Raw genomic sequence first — 18,841 nt, 5'->3', positions numbered from 1 at the left:
CAATCGTTTCAATTCTTCTCCTTTTAAAGTTCAAAGGACATTAGAAGTAAAACATCATAAATCAACACATGACCAGATTACTAAAAACTAGTCTGCAGACTAGAGAAAATTTTTTTAAATTATTGTATATTGCCACTTCAATTTCACATGACATTAAAAAAAACCCCACCTGTACTACATATTCCTTTATATAACTTATAACACTTTTGGTAAGGTTGTCACTGCACAGCTACATTTACATATTCTTGCAGTGTATTACTTAGTTCCAGATGAGCACACAGTTCCAGTATTCCAACTCAGTGGGAAAGCTACACTCTTCCAAAGCATCCTTCCACCTTTACCTTTCCCCAAAAAAAATTTCATCAAATAAAAGTCGCAAAAACTATGCACAGTGATTGAAGTGCTTTCCATTTGAACCATTCCTCTTCCCTTCTTACACTACGTTTTTGCTATGTCCAGCACACCAACTTGAACAGTTTCTATTCACATACAGTGTGGAATTTAAACATGCAGATAAGCACAAGGATGGCCAAACCATGGCAAGCAATTCAAGCACAGAGACTAAGTGACATAACCTCAAGACATCTGCAAGAAGAAAGCCAGTAGAGGTTGCTGTGATCAACACCATCTAGTTTTCCCCAGCACCCTAAGCTGCAGGATATAGGCTACGATTTCCTAACAGTAATGGAATCTGAGGGAGCTACAGCCATCTCAAGGCTGTGGCTTGGCTCCCCAGCTTCCCCTTCCTGCAGCTCTCTGCAGTGAGTAGCAGCACAAGTCTCATATCAGCCACAGGCAGATTTTGACAGGTAGCGTATATGGTCAGAAATTCAGGCCACGCTAAAAGATGCTACTTGCAGATATTAAGGTGAAATGAAATTTCGTATTTGGCACTACAGAAGTCACAATCAATAAGCACTATTTCTAAATTACATTAGACATTGTAATATGCTATTTCACCAAGTATGTTTAATAATATGTGGGAACACACTGAAGGGTATTATGAGTTTTGAATTCTTGATCTTCATTACTCCAAAGAAAAGACATACTGAAAGCAGTTTTCTTTTACAGTGTGAACACATATGGAAATAAATGATTGATTGTTTTCTGCTGCACATTTCAAAGCACAATCAGCAAAATCAACTTATAGCTGCTAGCAACAAAGGAATAATTTTGCTTCATCCTCACCTTTACTAAAAATACTAAGGTACAGAGGATGAGGGAAAAAAAGATGTCCTGCTGAGAACAGGAAATCTTGTATTTTTTAACTTGAACACACATAATACATTCTTCTCAACCCTACAGAAAATGTTATGGTATGGAATGTAAAATAGGTATTTCTTCCACAAAACACTAAATCAGAAAGTAGCTGAAAACCCAGCAGTTTACTTTTGATTTATGAATCAAGTTGTACCTGTGAAGGGGAGCAAAATTCCCTCCTGCAGACTACAGTTGCTATAATGATGTAAAAGAATACTCCATGGATCACTTACTCATTGCTTCCTCACTAAGAATAGCTGTAACACATGAAACTAAAGCATTCCTAATACAGGTTGCGTTCATTTAACTGCTTTGGTTGGTAGAAAAATAATCATACCCTTGACCAAAATAGACCATCATGAACATTTAGAAGTGACTCCTCTGACACCACCATTTTGCTAGTCCTGCAGGACTGTCTTCAGAGGCAGAACACACCTAAATTACTAATATAAATAATGTAGAAATTATAACAGAGGACCTGTTTTTTCCCCCCACCTTTATAATTTTTCAGTCTCCTTTAGTAAAGGTTTTGAGGTTTTCCTCATCTAGTTTTACAACAACTTGAAGGGGAGAGTGATTTTAGGCTCCACATGAAGTTAACACTGCCCATTTGATTTCTCAAGTACATTATTCTTAATAAGTTAAGCATAAACTAAAACAAGCCATTCTAACAAGCTTAATAGCCTGAACTGGTTTAAAATATAAACCTTCAGTCAAACTAGGGCACCTCCTCATGGTGATTTATTTCCATAACCTCCCACTTAAAAAAATTCTATTGTCTTATTGGAAAAATTCATTCCTGGAATAAAAAAGTCAGATTATCATCTGAACACCTTCACTTAACTGAAGTGTTACATCACCAACTTGTAGGAAAAACAACAGTGATGCCATCACACAAGAGAATAACTACACTACTAAATTTGTACCACTCCAACTCATGAGAATAATGGAATAGTGAAGGAAAAACAGTAAACAAGAAGGCGGCAGCTCAACACTTAGTATATAAAAATAGGACAATAAAAAAAAAGCCTTTACAATTTGGACTTTTGTCATAGAATTTTACTTACATTGTCCATGAAATTTGGCTTAAATCCTCCCTCCTGCTGTCGCCGTAATTCCTCCTGCTCTCTCTGGCGTAGCATCTCTTCTTCACGACGTCGATGTTCTTCTTCATGTCTAGAATATTTTTCAAGAACTATGTCAACTTAGACTCTTGACCTGTTCAGGCTTGTACTCAGTCTCAGGCGGTAAGATCAAGCATATTAACAAAACTGGTCTTTTTTTTTTTATATATGATGTATGGCACTAATCTACTCTACCTGATGGGTTTAAATATTATTGAAGTATTTATTTATATTTTTAACTGGAATATAGGTAATTACAATACCAGTACATTCTGTACCTGTTTTTCTGTCTACATATTGCTAGGCAGGCTAAAATAGTCCAGTTTTAAACAAGTCACTATGGATTAAAGCATTTCAATACTGCCAAAAGACACATTTTTAACTCTACAAGGTGTTTGTGTTTTGTTCTTTTTCCTCATTTACATTTCTTGTGATATTTAACATTAAGATTATAAACTCAATCAACGTGATGATACTATGTCTATTTTCTTAAATTTTAGCAGATGCATGAAAACGAGTATTTGTATGAAACAGATCTTAAAGGAAAAATTTTTTGCAACATACCATAACATCAAGTGAACCCCCCCTAAAATCTCATGTCAGTCTATAAACTTGCAATGCTACTGTTCCGCATGCAGACCACCTGCCCATAAATTTTAGAAGCACATTCGTATCTATTACAGCTATGCTTCAAGTCACAAGGTTAAAATAATAGTATGAAACAAAAAAATTTACATCAAGATATTTCTACACTATTTAGAATGCTCAGAAATTTACAACAGAGCTAGCAGAGCTGAAATAAATGAAAAAAAAATCAAGAAAGACTCGAAACCATTATGTTACATTAGCATAACTGATCACATTTCTGTTCAAGAACACTAACAGAAGCATCACACATTATGTTTTTGAAAAGCATCTTTTTAGCAGCAGAAACATTTTTATTTTATATCAAAAGCAACCTCTACAAGCTACAGTATCTAAATTCACACATGCCTACAGCAGCTGCATGCCACACCTTTGCACAGTAGAAGACAAAATACCTCAATTGTATCTGCTTGCGCTTTTGAAGTTCTTGGTTTCGAAGTTCTTCCAAACGCCTCAGTTCTTCTTGACGTCGCATGAGATCTAACAGCAGTAAAAATGTAATAAAGATAAAAGCTGTTAATCAAAATGTGGCAACACAAGAAATTGCTATTACTGTCAGATTACAGTTCTAACATCCAATTTTTAAAGAAATTTCTCAATGTATTTAAGTAGTTTCTTCCCATAAAGCTAAGTCTAGTATATGAAAAAACACACTGGACCCTCAGCTCCCAGAAACAAAGAAAGGTACGGGACTGGCAAAGCTTCTGAAGCAAGTTATGGAAACAGAAAATGGAAGTCCTCAAGCAAAGAAAAGGAGAAAAACTCTCAGTCTCTTAAATCATATCTTGGTTTTATATCCAGGCAAGGCATCAATTTTCTCACAATGCTGTAATACTGCTAAAGTCACAGTGGCAACAAAACTAGTACTATATATATATATATATATATATGAACTATACTCTCCACTACCTATTGCAGAACAGTGCAGGGCACACATGAGAAAAAAGTGGTATGAACTTCAGGTGCATGTAATCCAAGCCTCCATAGAGATTTATCACATGACACTGCTTATAGACAAAGGACTAATCTTTTAACACTACCAGAAAAGAACAGCCATATCCTCTTAAAAAGGACTTAAAATGCTCTTAGAAAGCAGGGAGCAACTAATATTAATTATGTTTGCTGTACTAGTTTCTGACCAGTCACATTATTGATGTCTGTCTGGAAATTTATGCTTTCTTCAATGAATATTAATTCTACCTCTTGTTAGAAAGCAGTTGTTCACCTTTTCTACCTTATCAGGATATTGGCCATGGCCACATGGCATTATTTATAGACTCCATGAGAAACATTCCACTATACCATCTACTGTATGCCTTTTATGTGTCAATTCAACTACTCCCCACATTTTTCTATGCAGTTCTTCCCTATACTAATTAAATCATCTTTTTAGCTATGCAAATCACTTTCCTCAAACTTATATCAGCATATGTTATTACAACTTAATCTTTTACTTTAATATCCAAAAGCAACTACAATGACTAACACATTTCACAAAAATATAATTTGTTTTTTCTAACAAAAAAGATTATCAGATTTTTACTCTCACAGCATCCTTATTGACATTAGAAGTCCTTTCTCAAGCACATTTTGCAGGTTTGCTTTTCCAATTTCTTCTGCAAAATTAACACATTTCACACTTCAACAGATATGATTATATTAAAGATTCACTCAAATCACAATGTCTGAGGGCTGCTTCCTTCCAACTGTACTTGCCACAGAAGGCTTGGCCACTGTTACCCTGATACTCGCGGAGAGCCTGGGGAGCTCAATATTGTCCACTGTGGAAAAAGATGTTTCCTTTTCAGTTCTTTGTTCTATCAAATTTATGTAGCACCCCTTTTTTCTTTTGTTAATACCCTGGCACAGGACTTCCTATTTGCTCTCTACTGAGAATTGCTACAAATCTATTATTTAATCGCCTTTATTCTTAAGGTGTAGAGTTCTACTTTTCCTCGCATCCTCTGTATTTTTTTCCACAGTATGGTTCTGATTATTGCCTTTCCTGAAAGTGTTAGTATTTTAAAGTTCAACATATCAATTTATGATCCAGTACAATTTGACAAAGGCAGAATCTTGGCACAAAGCCTTACTAGCCCGATGAAATACAGATCTACAGGTTTGGGCTGTGCACAGAGCCTCTCATATTCTAAGATCTGCAATGATGGTAATTCTTGACTGACATATGTTTAACACAGGTCCCTTCTCTTAACAGAAGAAACCTGCATTAAAGCAGCTGTGAAATAAAAAGAACGCATTATTATTTGAGTTTGCACTTTCTTGTGCTTAAAAATGAGCAAGGTCTTCATTTCATACTCAACCTTCTGCAGAGCAGAAGGCAGAAGGTGAAAGTGTACTCTCACCTCAGAAGTTAATCCTACAAGCAGGGATACCAAGTCCAAAAAGATTTTAAGTCATTCTAGCTGCTGACTTTTCAGGTTCTAAAAATGGAAAACAAATGCCCATCTTCCATACAACTGATAAAGAATGAAGCTTCCGGTTAAACTCAATCATATTTTCCAGTATTTTCATAAACTATTTAACCACCATTATGAGAGAATATTTACAAAGTCTGAAGCATACCACCAATATGTAGATCAGAAATATCATGCCAATTTACTTACACATGGAAACACGTATTCTGCTTTACAAACTACTTCTGACTCAATCTGTCAAAACATGACACTTAAAAGTGAAAAATTACACATATCAAAATAATGAAGTCTACCTTCAGTATTAGTACCACACCACAAAAACCTGAATACTTAAACCCACATGTTCTAGTTCAAGTCCTACTAGCTGTCATGCAGCAATTTCTACAAAACCTTCACCTGCAGGAGTATATGGACTGTGGGAAGCTCACCCTTCCAATCTTCTTTTTAGCTCCTGACAATTAATATACTGCATTTCATATTTCAGAATAACTACTTCAATACACCTTTAAATCTGTGGCTTGTGTATCAGGTACTCAAAAACATTAATTCTAGGTTCTGATGTTTCTCAAACGTTTCATTGCATCACAGGGTTTTTAAGAAAGATGCAATCTCATTTATATGATTAATATTCTTGGCATGGTCTAAGCTTACAACCAGAGACACTGTTCAGACCAGCAAAATTTAGAAGCAGCTAATGTCTGAAAATAAATACAAGAGAAAAAAACACCTTATTTTCATACACAATGAAGCTAGAGAGTTGACAAGATTAAAATGGAATGTTTACTAACCCCTAGAGCTTGGCAAATTGAACACCTGCAGGTGAACAAGCAGAAATCTAGTTCTTTGGTACCTAAGAGAAGTACTCTGTTAACCAAATGGTGAAGGAAAAAACCTTCCCTCCAGACTACAAAAAAAAAAAAAAAAAAAAAAAAGCATGTTTCCTCACTGGAATATTAGCACCAAAAGCATTCATAGTCTAGTGGCTCTTTAACAGAAGGGGTAATTCTCTTCCTTTTCCAAATAAAAGTGAAGCTTAATAGATATTCAAAAAAAGGAATATTTTTTTCCCTCACCGTACCCTAAATAGAAACCTTAATATCCAAAGCATACCTAAGCAGTTCTCCCATGTTTTACCACCAAAACCTTTTCTATCCAACCTGTATTTTGAGCACTGAACCATTTTCACCAGTATCAGTTACACATATACACAAAATGAACAATGTGTGTTCATTTGTGTCAATGTGTCTAATTGAAAAGAGGGGGCTGTACTGTGTATTACAGGCATTACTGTTACATCACATTAACATTCACATTCCTCATCCTAAATTATACCTATGCTTACATGCAAAGCAAATGCTTTAACATTGTTTGCTTAGAAAATAAACCAAGAAACAACTTGACAGTTGTCATTTTAGATGCTGCAATAACTATTCGGTATTTCAAAACAATTTTTTATTTTATTATGCTCTGCATTTCAGTACAAGATCTTATATAAACAGTATGGTTTCACACTAAAAGCAAGTGTGCCTACTTAGAAAAAACAGGCTATGAAAACTTTTTCCTAATGACAACTTTCAGTTGCAGTAGATCTAAGAATATTATATAAAAATGAAATATACTCCTTTTAATCTCTTTTCCAATTATGAAAGTGTTTTAAAACCTATTTAAAAGACTATGTGTTTACATTCAATATATCCAAGCATTTAGGTGCTTTAATTTCAATCACTAACCTAGCGAATACTCTAATCAAGCTCACAGGTATTTTCAACATGTCATTCAAGTCAGGAGAAAAAAATTAAGATAAACCAGTCTCACACACAGGAAAGTCGTACTACCAACAAAAATGTCCTTTCTTATGAGTAAACATTAAGTAAAGCCAAACAATTGCAGCAGACAGTTTGTATAAGTTACCTGGGTTTAAGTTCAGAAATGCATCCACTGCTTAATATCTCAAGAAGTTCAAATCCCTTTAAAACGCCAAGGCACTCTTATTCAGCCCATCAAGCTAGTTATTGTACTGTCTTATGATCTTACACTCTTAGGGATAAGAATTTTTTTTATGTAGCCATGATGTCCCTTAACATAAGATTAAAAAAAATACTTCAGTATTTCATTCATGCAACAAACCTTGAGATCCTTTCTGACAAATCTACAATATATTTAAACTTGATCCACTCAAGTCATGCAATCTAGCAGTCATGCAGAAGGAATTAAAATCAAGTAGTAGTTCAATAGTTCTGAACTGGAAAGCAGCGATTGCATATCCACAGCATTTTGGGAAAACGTGTTTCGGGGAGAAGGCTAACAAGCAGAAAGTACCAGATACTCGCCCTGCTACTGTCCTCTCTGCCCAAGAAACACAAGCTCCATTCTTAAAGACAGGACTTGAAAGTAAATGCTAGAGGACTTTCTTCCCTCAACACTTCCAAGACGACAAAATGTCCAAACAACTACAAAAGAGGGATACCTGATCTTAAAATTTCAAGAATGACTGAAATTCACAGCAACTGTGAGTTATTTTGAGTTGTTACATACATATAATGCTACGCACACATCAGACTTCTCAGCTGGGTTTCAAAGGAAAAAAAAAAAAGTAACATTAGCTGCTGGAACATTTAAAATCATGCCAGATGTGCACAAAACAGCCAGAAGAAGTACAAGTTATAATTTTTTATTTTTTCCTGCACATTGCCCACAGTACTTAGTCCCATGTAGTACCACAAGCAACACCAAAAATGGAAAATAATTTTACTGATGAGTGTGAAGCTACCATTCAATTTCTTTACATAAACTACTTACACTAAACAAATTTAAGAAGTGAAGAAAACAGACCTAGACAATCACTCCTTTCTCATTTTCTTAATTTCTGCAAATCATCAAGGAATGTGTGTCAGTAGAAATAGAACTTCCTTTTTCTCAGTTCAATGCATTTAATTAAATAGTGTCCAGCAAAATCTGTAAGTTTAACATACAGCTCAATACGCTACACAAAGAAAATCTGTGACAAAACAAGTTTAATACTAGTAGATTATCTGATTTTACCTTGCCTCATCAGCATTAGCTGATGCTCATGTCTAGCTGCTTCCATTTCTGCCTCTAGTTTCTCTTTGGCTTCTCTAATGTTCCTGTCAACCTGTTCACGCTGTTGCTTTTCCATCTCATCAAGAGCCTTCCACCGTGAAGCATACTCAAACTCAAATGTTCCAGGCTGAGCAAAACGTGGAGGCTGTTCTCTTTCCCTAATAAAAATTTTGCAGTTAAAATGTAGAGAAGGACACATTTAGATCAACAGCTGTAACAGCCAAAGAATTTACAATCACTTCAAGTATAGATCTGACTTCAAATCAACCTGTCAGATGACTACATTCTAAACCAGTCAAAGCTTAATTCAGCTGTTATGACAAGTAATGTGATCAAAGAAATTGTCCAAATAAGATCTTTTCAATTAATATAATTTTAAGATAAAAATGTTTACATCAGTACAAAATACTAAGCTGCAACACTAGATTAACTGTGTCCAGACTTCTAAACCAAGCAGTCAATTTATAAAACCAGTTATTTAAATAAATATTAAACCTTCCTGGACAGCTCAAAATACCATCCAGAATCTCTACATAGTAAAAGGTGCCAACATTTTTATTTCACATTCTAATACTAAAATTGTAACTAAGAATGACACATTTTTAAAAAGTGGTGTTCTACAGCCTTACAAAAATAAGCATTTTAGCTTCAAGCAACATGATTTCTAAATGGCAAACAAATTTCAGTATTAAAAATAAATATTATCAGATTAGGTATCTTCTCTTCCACCTCATGATCAAGACTCGCTTTCTCATGTCACTCTCAAAGTTTTAGTGGAACAGTGGAAGCTGCCAAGATTTACACTCCACTGACTTGACAAACAGTTAAGGGGCTATTCAGAGAACAAAAAATCTGTGGTTGTTCAAATCACTGCAGGATTAGACCACACCCCTAATCCATAAAAGACTATACCTTGGCTGGCAACAAGTTCCACCTGATTTCAGTGTAGGCCAGGAATCTATCTACTTTACTAAATGCACAGAATGTTAAACCAACAAGGTAAGTCTGAATTTTACTATGATTAGGAAATCTTGGCATGGTCCTACTTAATCCTTTGGCACAAAACAGCACAACATAAAAAACACTACTTCCTGTTACTCGAGTTAAAAAAAAAAAAAAAAAGCATATATTTACCAAGCTAAGTAAGTATACAAATCATGTTTTATAAAATAAAGCTAAACACAACTTACTTGTGATACTGTTGTGTTTTTTGCATTAGTTTCTCTGGGAGCCCATCTTCATCATCAAATTGCTCCATTGGTTCTACAACAACAGGTCGAGGTGTTCTGGAGAAGCAGTTAAAGTTATTTTGGTATTTTGAGGAAACACTCCAAAAAGCTAAACATTATCTATAATTCCTGTGTCTTGCAAACTCTTCTTAAATCATAGAATTCCAATGAATCCTGATTTTAATAATTATCTTTGAAAATAATTTTCTATACCCCAAATCAGCTATTCTGCATAGAAACCACAATTTACTTGACGTAGTTCTGTTTACTATGAAGTACTTAAAGATTAAAAAAATATACCAAAACAATTACAATATATTTAGGAAGGAACTACCTTTTTGTTTTCAGTGAGGCAACACAGAGGCCATGATTATATTGGGAAAGCACCAAACAAACCCAGAAGAGAACAAATGCAACCCTATCATATTTCCACAAAATATTGTTTCTTTTGAAAGTTACTCTACAACTGATAACAGTTTGCGAATTTGGAATTCATATTCCAGTGATAATTACAAAAACGTTTCTACTTAAAACCCACTCTTTAAACAACCATACTCTTACAAATCAGAACCCAAGTTTATCTTTGAAAATACCTTCCTTGAATTCTCATTATCTGTAGTGATCAGAGGCAAGTATTAGCCAGTACTGCCAAGGATAGCAATGTAAGGATCCTCAATTGTGTAAAAAGCTCTCTGCATCAGTCTTGGGAGCATCGCCTATACTACACACCTTAAAGTGGTAAGAAAAGAGCTAGAGACACTACTTTCAAAACACCAACACTTATTTATTGTGTTCCACACTTTTATTTCACTTTGCAGATCTTTTCAAAGAAAAAAAATCAATATATTTTAACAACAGCAACAGCTGAAAAAGAAAACTTTATGCATTGAGTGTAGATTGGAATGACAAAGTCTGGAATCGCAGAGCACAACTCAGCAACTCTTCCTCCTGACGTTATCTGCACTGCAATTTCTGGCAGTTCTGTTATTTAAATGCAACTGAACTGTGGTGTTAACAAGATATGATTTAAAACAATTTTAAACCTCTAATTAACGCTTCCAATGCCTAGTTTTGATTTGATATATTTAGCCCATGAATTTAAATATTTTCTTCTGATTGGGCAAAGAGTTTTCAGCTAAAAATGTAAAATTTCAGATTCTGAAGCAAAGCGTTAAAGTATTGTAGCATCTGATTGATGCTAATTATCTTTGCAACTGTCCATTAGGGAACATGTCAGCTACCTAAGCAAGACAAAGATCACAAGCTTTTTATTTACCCGGGCCACATTTAGATGGTCATTTCAATCCAACTAATCTATCCAGCTGGTAAAACAAAAATACCCTCCCTCATATCCCAGCTTCTTTTTCCCTGCCACGTCTCTCGTGCCAAGAATAGCATTCATGTAACACTGAACTAGATTAGTTCCCCAGTTTGGCTCACCATGCTTCCATTCAAACATAAGCGCCAAGAAAACCCAGGGGATAAGAACAAATTGCTAGCACCTACTGATAAGAGTAAAGACATATTCAGATTGAATATACTCTGAGGCCACCAGGTCAGTTCAGTGGCACTCAACGATTTATGAGATTATCATGAGAAAGAGGAGTTCCAGACTCTTTCCCCACCTGCAATGTCCTCCTGGCAACATTTTCTACTGCCTCATCCTCTGCTGGACCTGATGTTCATAGCACCCATGTTAGCAGCACCTTTGTGTGCTTAAACAGCCAAAAATGAATTCAACAAAACTGGCAGAATATTTTTCTGTTGTTTTAGCAAGCACAAGTGGCTTATGGAAGTATCTGGAAGTTTTCAAGAAAAACCAACAGTACAACCAGGGCAGGAAGAGAAAAAGAACTACAAGTTCCCCAATCTGATGGCAGCAAGCTTCCACACTGTGAAACCACAGCCTTATTTACCCAATTGAAAATCAAAAAAAAGAGAAAAAAAAAAATCCTGAATATCTGTCATTTCACAGAGTCTTAAGAAAGCATTTGAAAATGTGAATGTGTTAAAGCACGTCAGTTAACAACTCTCTTCAGCAAGTACAGAAATAAGAGCTGCAAGAGAGAAGTGCTGTGGTTTGCAAGCTTGCTTGCCCTTGAAATAGAAAGTTTTTCAGAGATTGTTGCCATAAACTTCTACAGAATCTAAGTCTTCATTTTCAAAAAAAAAAAAAAAAAAGGTACTTCTGGCCTTTCAAGCCACAATAGGGCTTTTGAGATAGAAATAAACACAGTAACACTTTCCCGAGTTTACAGAAGTATCAGCAATTGTGGTGCACTGTTTTCAACGAAACAGAGGAATATTACTTTGTCACATTGTTACTGGGATCAGGAAATGTGCAATCAGTTAAAATGAAGTCTCACTAGAGAAAGTCATATAGAGAACGAAAAGTAATATTGTATACAGACAAGGAAAAGCAAAATGTTGCTATCAGACTCTCATACAGTAATTACAAGGCTTACAAACAGTAAGCAGGAAAAGGCGGTTTTCCTGGCAAAAAAATTCCCCGAAACTGACACATCAGAGTATTTCCTGTATTCATGTAAAAACCTTAATTTCTCACCTCATGGCTTTCATAATTTGAAAATAAAACAAGAACAAGAGCCGGAGAGGGTCTCTTTGTCAGGAGATGTAGTGACAGGACAAGGGGTAATGGTTTTAAATTGGAAGAGGGGAGATTTAAGTTAGATACGAGAAAGAAATTCTTTACTGTGAGGGTGGTGAAGCACTGGAACAGGTTGCCCAGGGAAGTTGTGGATGCCCCATCCCTGGAAGTGTTCAAGGCCAGGCTGGATGGGGCCTTGAGCAACCTGGTCTAGTGGGAGGTGTCCCTGCCCATGGCAGGGGGGGTTGGAACTAGATGATCTTTAAGGTCCCTTCCAACTCTAACCATTCTATGATTCTATGGAATACTCATGAATGTAGTTTTCTTTCACATCACACAAACTCAAACAGAAGCCTGTGAACTTACGTTGTTAGCAAGAATGCCCCATCACTGCATCTTTCTAGAGCTTTCCGTGCTGGAGGTTTTGCTGCAAACTCTACGAAACCTTTTCCTGTAGCTCTGCCACGATCATCTACTACAACAACAGCTCTTTCCACTGGCCCAAATTGAGAGAATGCTTGTTCCAGCAGCTCATTAGAAACCACAGGTGAAAGATTCTTGACCGTTAGGGCAGCTCCATGTGTAGCAAATCGAATTCGAAGTGGTCTGCTCTTCAAAATAGTACCATCAAGTTCTGCCTTTGCTATTTCAGCCAGAGTCCTAGATTCCTTTTTCAAGATATAAAATATTTTATATATTTTATTTTCAGACAACAGATACCGCTTCTGTGTTCCCCTGTCCCCTCCCCCAAAAAAGTACCAAATTTTTTTCCTTATTTTAAGCATATTAGCATCAGTGTCATACAACTTCCCCCCACCTCCCCCACCTCTGACAAAAAAAAAAACAAACACCACCCAAGTTCCTGTCCAACGATTGAAAAAAAAAAAAAAAAAAAACAAAAACATGCATTTGTCATCCCCTATGATTTATTCTAGCAAACTACATATGTGCAAATTTTTGTTGCACATTAGAGCATTTAACAAATTCTCACTATGATAGATACGTTTGTGCTGCTCTGTAAAGGCTTTCAGTACAATTGAAAACTTGATGCTTTTTCATATTTACCTACACATATGTTTATATTCTGCATCCCTAGCCCCATAGGAAAAAGTATTTTCAAGATTACACTACAGGATCTAAAGTGTTTCATGTTTTGGTTTGGGTTATTGTTTTTAAATAAGTGAAAATATCACATTTGCTCATCACCATTGTTGGATGAACTCTCTATGGATGTCTAATTCGAATTTCATCAACAAATGATGAAGTTAACTTCTTTGCTCATATATTTATTCTTCTCACTTATGGGGTTTTTGCACCCACATCCATGAAACACTGCATCAATAACTGCCTTTTTCCTCATTTCAGACATTTTCACTGAGTTTAATACCTACAATCCCTTACATTTAAGGAAATTATTCTCACAGACATTTTCTCCACAGTTAAACTAAGTAAATTCTTAAAAAATAACATATTCCCTAAACATAACAGAAAAGGGAAGTTCAGATAAGAGCTCCATCTGATCTACATTACATACAAAACTGAGTAATGACATGTAAATATATCACACCTGCAAAAAATTGATATTTCGGGCTGGAGGATTCTAAAGGTAAAAGATATATGGCAGAATGCCACAAGCACTTATCTTTAAGATGACAACCAAAAAGAAAAAAATCCTAACCAGTAAAAATATATGGAAAAAATCATAACTAGAGACACACAGAGAGACACTAAAGCTACTCCTGAACTGATATAAATCAGTGCATTCTAGGCATGGCAGTCATGAAAACTAATCCTGCACATTAAATTGACATTTAAATACAGTACCATATGCTCTTCAGATGATTCCTTTTTTGCGTGCTCAACTTGAGCATATTTGATCGAGTATTGTACTATCCCTAAAAATCTCGTCTTATCTGCACACAAGTAATTTAAATAACCAAAGGTGCTGTTTCTTTGCAAGTTTAAGATTACATGTTCTGTTCTCACGATGCGTGAGCAGTGGTATTTCGAAACAATCCTGTCCAGTTTTTCACTGTGTTTTCATAAATGAAACCTCTAGGTATAAAGAACTGTATAGACTAGAATTTGCTTCTACGCAAAAAAGTATTTTTTTCTAGTCCTAAAATACGACAAATTCTCCCAGTTAAATCAGGTACGTCTTTATGCAGGTATTACACGAACAAAGCAGATCCTCCATTCTCTGAATAATAACAGGCTGCAGGAATACTCGCGGCAGCAGCACATACATGGTGACCGGTGGAGGGGCCCTGAAACCCGCCGAGTCGTGAGGGGGGAACCCAAACGCGAGGGGCTGGGAAGGCTGCCCACAATGCAGGCCTCCGGCTCGGATGTACCGAGGCAAATAGGGGAGGGGGAAGGAAGAGGAAGCAGAGGGAACAGCAAGGGGAAATAAGAGCGAATGAGGAGCAGCTACTATATTTTTTTTCACACCCGCCCGACAAGGGAAGGCGGGAGGGGGAGCAAGGGACAGACGCCCCGGAGTTACGGGCAGCCACAGAGGCTCGCGCGAGTCCTCACCAGGCGAATGAAGCCAAAGCCACGGTCCCGATTGATGAAGACCTCGCTCGGCTCCCCATAGCGCTCGAAAAGGCGCTTGAAATCTTCCTCAGTGATATCAGTTGGCAGATTCCCCACGAACAGACGGCAGCGCTGCGTGTAGCTCTTCTCGCCAGGTTTGAGGAAGCTTTTGATATCGATGGTGAACCCAACCTCCTGCTCTTCATCTCCACCTTCTTTGCTCGACACTAGCGCCATGGCCGCCGCCGCCGCCTCACTCTCCGTTTCTAGGCCCCGCAATCCCTTTAGGTTGCTGCTGCCGCCGCCGCCACCCCCCACCATGCCCAGCGGCGCCGCGGGGGAGCTATTCTCGATCCGCACTTGCTTCAAGTTCCTGTTCGCTGCCATATTCACACCTCACTCCTTTCTCGCTTGTTTTCTTTGGGGGACGCGGAACCCGGTACGGTGACCGCCGCCTCCGACCCTCCGCCAATTCAAAATGGCGCCGCCGCCAACCTCGACGAGTTGTAACGTCCCTGAGGAAAGCCCCGCCCACCCCCGCCCGCACCACCTCCCCCGCCACTGCGCCCGCGCGTTGCTGGGCGCGGGGACGGGTCCGCGCATGCGCCGTCCTGCGCAGCCGTGGGGGCGCTCCGCCCGCTGATGGCGTCCCGCCTTTCTGAGCTGCCGTTGTTCCCTCTCAGCTCCGACATACGGGTGAACCCGCCGCATAGCGCCAGAGCTCGGTCTTCGCGGCTGCAGAGACAGATGTATACCAGTGGGGCTGCACTGCCTGAGGGGAAAACTCGCCCAGAGGCTTCCCTGCTGGCTCGGCTACCGCGGTGCCTGACCCGCCTGCAGGGAGAGGAGCCGCAAACGTAACCGTGTTGGTTTAGAGTAGGGGTTTCACAAGCGTTCAGATTCTGCAAGCTCTGTGACAGTCCGTCCCCAGGCCGGAGAACCCCTTGCTGGGGTCTGCCCTGAGGGCAAGGCAGGCAGGCAGGGTGCCCTGGTGGGGTCTCACTGGGGGAGAGGGAAGCAAGCGTGAGGCCAGAGATGCTGAGGCGGCTGCAGGGGAGCAGGCCAGGAGAAGGAATGCTGCGGGGTGGCACAGGAGATGAGGGGGAGGACTCACAGACTGTGCAGGAAAAGTGTTCACCAAGTTAGATGTGGGAGACAACCCCTGGCAGGGGGTTGGACTGGATGATCTCCAGAGGTCCCTTCCAACCCCATATCATTCTGTGATTCTGTGACAAATCGAAATGGAGAGAGGCCTTGTATCTGCTGCTCACAGAACAATTTCTCACAGTGCAACAGCTTTTGTTGATAAAGGTGATCACTTTCTCTGGAGGGGTATGAAGTCAAAACATTGGCCTTCCTGAGGCACCCCTTCTTGTAGCTAGGACTACGTGTCTCTCATCCGCAGCCCAAGAGTACAGTTTTCTCTCCTCCTTCCTTGCTAGATGTCCAGTTGCTTCATTTGATCTACGTGCTTCAATCGGTAATTCAACTGGCACCTGGTTTCTCAGACAAAGAGCTCACCAGTCTGCCTGAGGCCTCACAGAAAGCCTGATAATTAGTTCTTGGCTCCTATTGCCACAGTACTTCAGGTGTTCATGTAGCTTTTCACAGAATCACAGAATCACAGAATCACAGAATCTTAGTGGTTGGAAGGGACCTTTGAGATCATCGAGTCCAACCACATTAAAAAAAAAAAAAAAAAAAAAAAACAAAACACAAAAACACACAAACAAACAAAAAAACACAACACAAAACCAAACAAACAACAACACCCCCCCAAAAAAAAAAAAAAAAAAAAAAAAAAAAAAGCAAGCAGCATCCATCAACTAAACCCCACACACAACACCCCACCACAAACCAACAATCCCGGGCACTAGAGCATGCCCTGAAGAGCCACGTCTACACGTTTCTTAAATACCTCCAGGGATGGTGACTCCACCACCTCCCTGGGCAGGCTGTTCCAGTGCTTGACCACTCTCTCAGTAAAGTAATTCTTCCTAATATCTAATCTAAACCTCCCCTGCCGCAACTTCAGACCATTTCCTCTGGTCCTGTCGTTATTCCCTTGGGAGAAGAGGCCAACCCCCGCCTCTCTACAGTTTCCTTTCAGGTAGTTGTAGAGGGCAATGAGGTCTCCCCTCAGCCTCCTCTTCTCCAAACTAAACATGCCCAGTTCCCTCAGCCTCTCCTCATAGGACTTGTTCTCCAGACCCCTCACCAGCTTGGTGGCTCTCCTCTGGACACGCTCCAGCACTTCAATGTCTTTCCTGTAGTGAGGGGCCCAAAACTGAACACAGTACTCGAGGTGAGGCCTCACCAGTGCCGAGTACAGAGGCACGATGACTTCCCTGCTCCTGCTGGCCACGCTATTCCTGATACAGGCCAGGATGCCGTTGGCCTTCTTGGCTGCCTGGGCACACTGCTGGCTCATGTTAAGCCGGCTGTCCACTAACACTCCCAGGTCCTTTTCTGCCAGGCAGCTTTCCAGCCACTCTTCCCCAAGCCTGTAGCATTGCCTGGGGTTGTTGTGGCCGAAATGCAGAACCCGGCACTTGGCCTTATTAAACCTCATCCCATTGGCCTTGGCCCATTGGTCCAACCTGTCCAGGTCCCTCTGTAGAGCCTGCCGACCCTCAAGCAGATCAACACTCCCACCTAGTTTGGTGTCATCCGCAAACTTACTGAGGGTGCACTCAATCCCCTTATCTAGATCATCAATGAAGATATTGAACAAGACTGGCCCCAAAACTGAGCCCTGAGGGACACCACTGGTGACCGGCCGCCAACCAGATTTTGCTCCATTAATCACAACTCGCTGAGCACGGCCATCCAGCCAGTTTTTTATCCAGCGGAGGGTACACTTGTCTATGCCATGATTCTCCAGTTTCTCCAGGAGAATGCCGTGAGGGACGGTGTCAAAGGCCTTACCAAAGTCCAGGTAGACAACGTCCACAGCCTTCCCCTCATCGAGAAAGCGGGTCACATGGTCATAGAAGAGATCAAGTTGGTCAGGCAGGACCTCCCTCTCATAAACCCATGCTGGCTGGCCCTGATCCCTTGGCTGCCCTGCACATGCCTTGAGAGCTCACTCAGGATGATCCTCTCCATGATCTTTCCCGGTACCGAGGTCAGGCTGACAGGCCTGTAGTTTCCAGGATCCTCCTTCCGGCCCTTCTTGTAGATGGGCGTCACATTGGCCACCCTCCAGTCATCTGGCACCTCTCCTGTTGACCAGGATTGTTGATAAATAATGGAGAGAGGCTTGGTAAGCTCTCTTGCCAGCTCCCTGAGAACCTTTGGGTGAATGCCATCCGGCCCCATAGACTTATGCGTGTCCAGGTGCATAAGCAAATCATTAACTACTTCCTCTTGGATTACAGGGGAGTTGTTCTGTTCTCCATTCTTATCTTCCAGCCCAAGAAGCTGAACTCCCTGGGGGTAGTTGGTCTGACTATTAAAGACAGAGGTAAAGAAGGCATTAAGTATCTCAGCCTTCTCCTCATCCTTGGTTGCAAGGTTTCCCCCCGCATCCAGTAAGGGATGGACATTCTCTGTCACTCTCTTTTTGTTGATGTATTTATAGAAACTTTTTTTGTTGTCCCTTATATTAATGGCCAGGTTGAGTTCTAGCTGGGCTTTTGCCTTCCTGATTTTTTCTCTGTATGACCTAACACAATCTCTGTACTCCTCCCGAGTTGCCTGTCCCCTCTTCCAAAGGTGGTAAACCTTCCTTTTTTCCTTAAGTCCCATCAAGAGCTCTTTGTTCATCCAGGCCGGCCATTTTCCCCGCCATTTTCATCATGCAGGGGAACTCCTGGATGACAGAGCAAGGCTTCAGGAGAAAATAACTGCATTATTTATTAATACAGCTATAGCACTGAAAAAGTCCCTACAATTTCATGTGGTTGATAGTTACTTCAG

At 39.6% G+C, this 18,841-nt stretch overlaps 1 protein-coding gene across 1 annotated transcript in view; it reads right to left on the bottom strand.

The window, feature by feature from the left end:
• The window catches only part of PSPC1 (paraspeckle component 1), a 38,246-nt gene extending 22,778 nt beyond the window's left edge, over positions 1 to 15,468 (bottom strand). Inside the window, exons 1-6 of the mRNA XM_074156427.1 lie at positions 14,921 to 15,468; positions 12,749 to 13,050; positions 9,736 to 9,831; positions 8,507 to 8,703; positions 3,425 to 3,509; positions 2,328 to 2,436 (exon numbers count right to left, since the gene is read on the bottom strand). Coding sequence (XP_074012528.1) covers positions 2,328 to 2,436; positions 3,425 to 3,509; positions 8,507 to 8,703; positions 9,736 to 9,831; positions 12,749 to 13,050; positions 14,921 to 15,307 — 1,176 coding nt within the window. The 5' untranslated portion in view covers positions 15,308 to 15,468. The remainder of the gene's footprint in view (positions 1 to 2,327; positions 2,437 to 3,424; positions 3,510 to 8,506; positions 8,704 to 9,735; positions 9,832 to 12,748; positions 13,051 to 14,920) is intronic.
• Positions 15,469 to 18,841: the final 3,373 nt, after the last annotated feature.

The sequence above is a fragment of the Numenius arquata genome, chromosome 1 (genome assembly GCF_964106895.1).
Source record: "Numenius arquata chromosome 1, bNumArq3.hap1.1, whole genome shotgun sequence".
Taxonomy (NCBI): domain Eukaryota; kingdom Metazoa; phylum Chordata; class Aves; order Charadriiformes; family Scolopacidae; genus Numenius; species Numenius arquata.
The sequence above is the reverse complement of the archived record's forward strand: the minus strand, read 5'-3'. Positions and strand labels throughout refer to the sequence as shown.